The following is a 2,500-nucleotide window of genomic DNA, read 5'->3' on the forward strand; positions in this document are numbered from 1 at the left end:
ATCATGCCCAGATGGTGGACACGTACCTCGCTACCTTCTACATGAACAAGGGCTTCCTCACCAGCAAGCATAAGCTGGCCGAGGACATCATCGAGAACCCTCACAACTACAACATCTACGAGGGCATGAGTCTCCTCACCAACATCTCTCGTTACGATCTTCCCGACCCGGAGGTTTACAGGGACTTCTTCAGGTGAGCGCTGGTTCTTCTTTTTGTACAGCGTGGGGCTCTTGGACTGTTTCTTTTTTTAGGCTTCGGTCGCCTGGTAAAAGGATGAATAGCAAGCGGTGCGAGGCTGAGCTGACCGCTGTCTTTTTCCTTTCAGGGTCCACAACCTGTACGACTTCCAGAGGCTGAAGGACACGTGCTCCTACTTCCGCGGATGTCCCCTCGCCAAGATCGACGGCGCCATCAGCCACGCCCTGCCCGAGCTACTGGACCGCCACCGCCGCCTGACCGAGTCCGCCCAAGGCGGCGCGGGCGCCAAGTCCGCTGGCGGGGCCCCCGTGCCTACCCCAGGGGTCCGAGGCGCAGTCCCCCCCGCTGCCCATGTCCGGACGTCATGAGCAGCCCTTCTCTGATGCCCCCACTGCCTGCGCGCGTATTCTTAGGCTCGGGGGGATTAGCACATGACCAAAGTGTGATATTCAAACTGGAGATGCGACTGCCCACCGAGCCGCCATGACCCAGCTAATGTGCATTGGTGGCCGGGCGGGAGTAGGACGGGGTCAAATCAGGTCACGCCCCCGCCGTACCCCCGCGACGCTGATTCTTGAGAAGTAGCAAAATCTGCTACTTTGACACCAATATCAACTTTCCCTACTGGAGACTGCTATGCTGCTCGCTTGCCCTGGTGAAGGCGAGACTCCCAGGCCGAAGCCGGCAGCGTACCCCTTCATTCCCACACTACCATGGTCCATACAGCTCAGCGATACTTTGTGTGTTCACGTATCTTCACACTGTCCTTGTATGTTTGCCTTTTTCCTCGCTTTACAGCATGACCTCAGATGACCTGCCGTGGGGGTGTAGGGGAGCCACCTGAGGCACCTCGACTCTCGCTACTGACCTCGTCGAGTGGCTGCCGAGCCCCTGGATGATGCTCGGAGGAGAGTTCAGGTGCCTCGTACTTACTGTATTATGCTCATATGGAGACACACTTTAACATGACGCACCACAAATGTATAGGAAACAACTCAAGATTCCTCCTCATCGTGTAGAGTCTTGGAGCATTCCACTTACGTAGCTGGTCTGACTATTATGCCACGACTTACGCACAAGTTTGTAAAATGAGATTGTCGACTATGTTACACTCAACTTGACGCTGGTGTTGTTGGCCCCCAAAGTTGTCACGAGAAGGATGTTAAAGGAACGTCACTTCGTCTGCATATCCCTGGTTTCTTCTTATCATCATCATCCGTGATTCTCGACGAGGGAGAAACTTCGTGTGGTATGTGAATGACGACATCATGCAAAAGAATGTCGTTAGTTTACCACCAGATTGTCTCAAGAACGTAACTTTGCCGGGAAGGCCACGACACCAGGTTGGAGACGATAAACACAATTTAAACTTAAGGATTTTTTATAAGCGGATGAGTACAATCTAGTCAGTTTGATGTTTTTTAAATAAAAATGGGAGAAAGACAGTCATTCGACGCTTTTCCCTGTAAGATGCTTAAGCATTATCACAATGCTTCTCTAGTATATCGGAGGAGAACCAGAGACGCTTTTGTTAACGGGTTCTCAGTGCTCTCTGGTCCAAGTTTTCTATGGTTCTATGGTTCTATAGGACCCGCCAAAGCTTCCTGGACTTGCAAAGCAGCTTGTATTTCATGAACAGTGATGATTGATTTTCTTTTGTTAATGCTTGCTTGGCTTTCACAAGGATGGAAGCTCTGATGTATACATACGGCCGCATTTGGAAACCGGATTGAGCCAACCCGCAGGACTTGGTTTTGGAGTGATTCAGCTCACATCAAGTATTTCAGGGTTTAAAACTTATGCTTTTTAGAAATTACTGCAGCTGTTTTAAGCGCTCTCTTTTTTGGAATGGGACACTTTTATTTCTGAGTGCATTTTGTTTCTGTAAAAATAAAAGACTGTATAATAATGTAAAGTTCCCTGTTACACGTAGCTGTGTTGATACGTGTAGATATATATTGGGTCTTAGATATTGTTAACTACTGTTATAAAGCGTTTTAGATACACGTGGTATGTGACATAGAGTGGGAACATGAAGTAGTTAGTCAGTTATCTTGTTATCTGCAGTGTATTAGGGATAAGAAATAACAAGAAAGGATAACACAAGTACTTTTATCTGTCTCTGATGAAAATAAATTCAATTCTGATCGTGGTAACAAGGTGATTTTGTTAGTACTGTATCGACGGTAGCATCTGTGATTGGATAACTTTGTATATGTTGATTATTGTCATAGGCTTCCTTGTGTAACCCTATGTAATAACAGGCAGACGTAGGGAGTGTTATAATAAACAAGCGAAAGT

At 47.8% G+C, this 2,500-nt stretch overlaps 1 protein-coding gene across 1 annotated transcript in view; it reads left to right on the top strand.

Moving 5' to 3' along the window:
* Positions 1-2,500, top strand: part of LOC122254050 (uncharacterized) — a 48,633-nt gene that overhangs the window by 46,131 nt on the left and 2 nt on the right. The window contains exons 11-12 of the mRNA XM_086542930.1: positions 1-193; positions 327-2,500. The exon at positions 1-193 is cut by the window's left edge and continues 13 nt beyond it; the exon at positions 327-2,500 is cut by the window's right edge and continues 2 nt beyond it. Coding sequence (XP_086399056.1) covers positions 1-193; positions 327-567 — 434 coding nt within the window. The 3' untranslated portion in view covers positions 568-2,500. The remainder of the gene's footprint in view (positions 194-326) is intronic.

This window comes from Penaeus japonicus, unplaced genomic scaffold (genome assembly GCF_977035675.1).
Source record: "Penaeus japonicus unplaced genomic scaffold, GWHDUDI00000001_assembly GWHDUDI00000013, whole genome shotgun sequence".
NCBI lineage: Eukaryota > Metazoa > Arthropoda > Malacostraca > Decapoda > Penaeidae > Penaeus > Penaeus japonicus.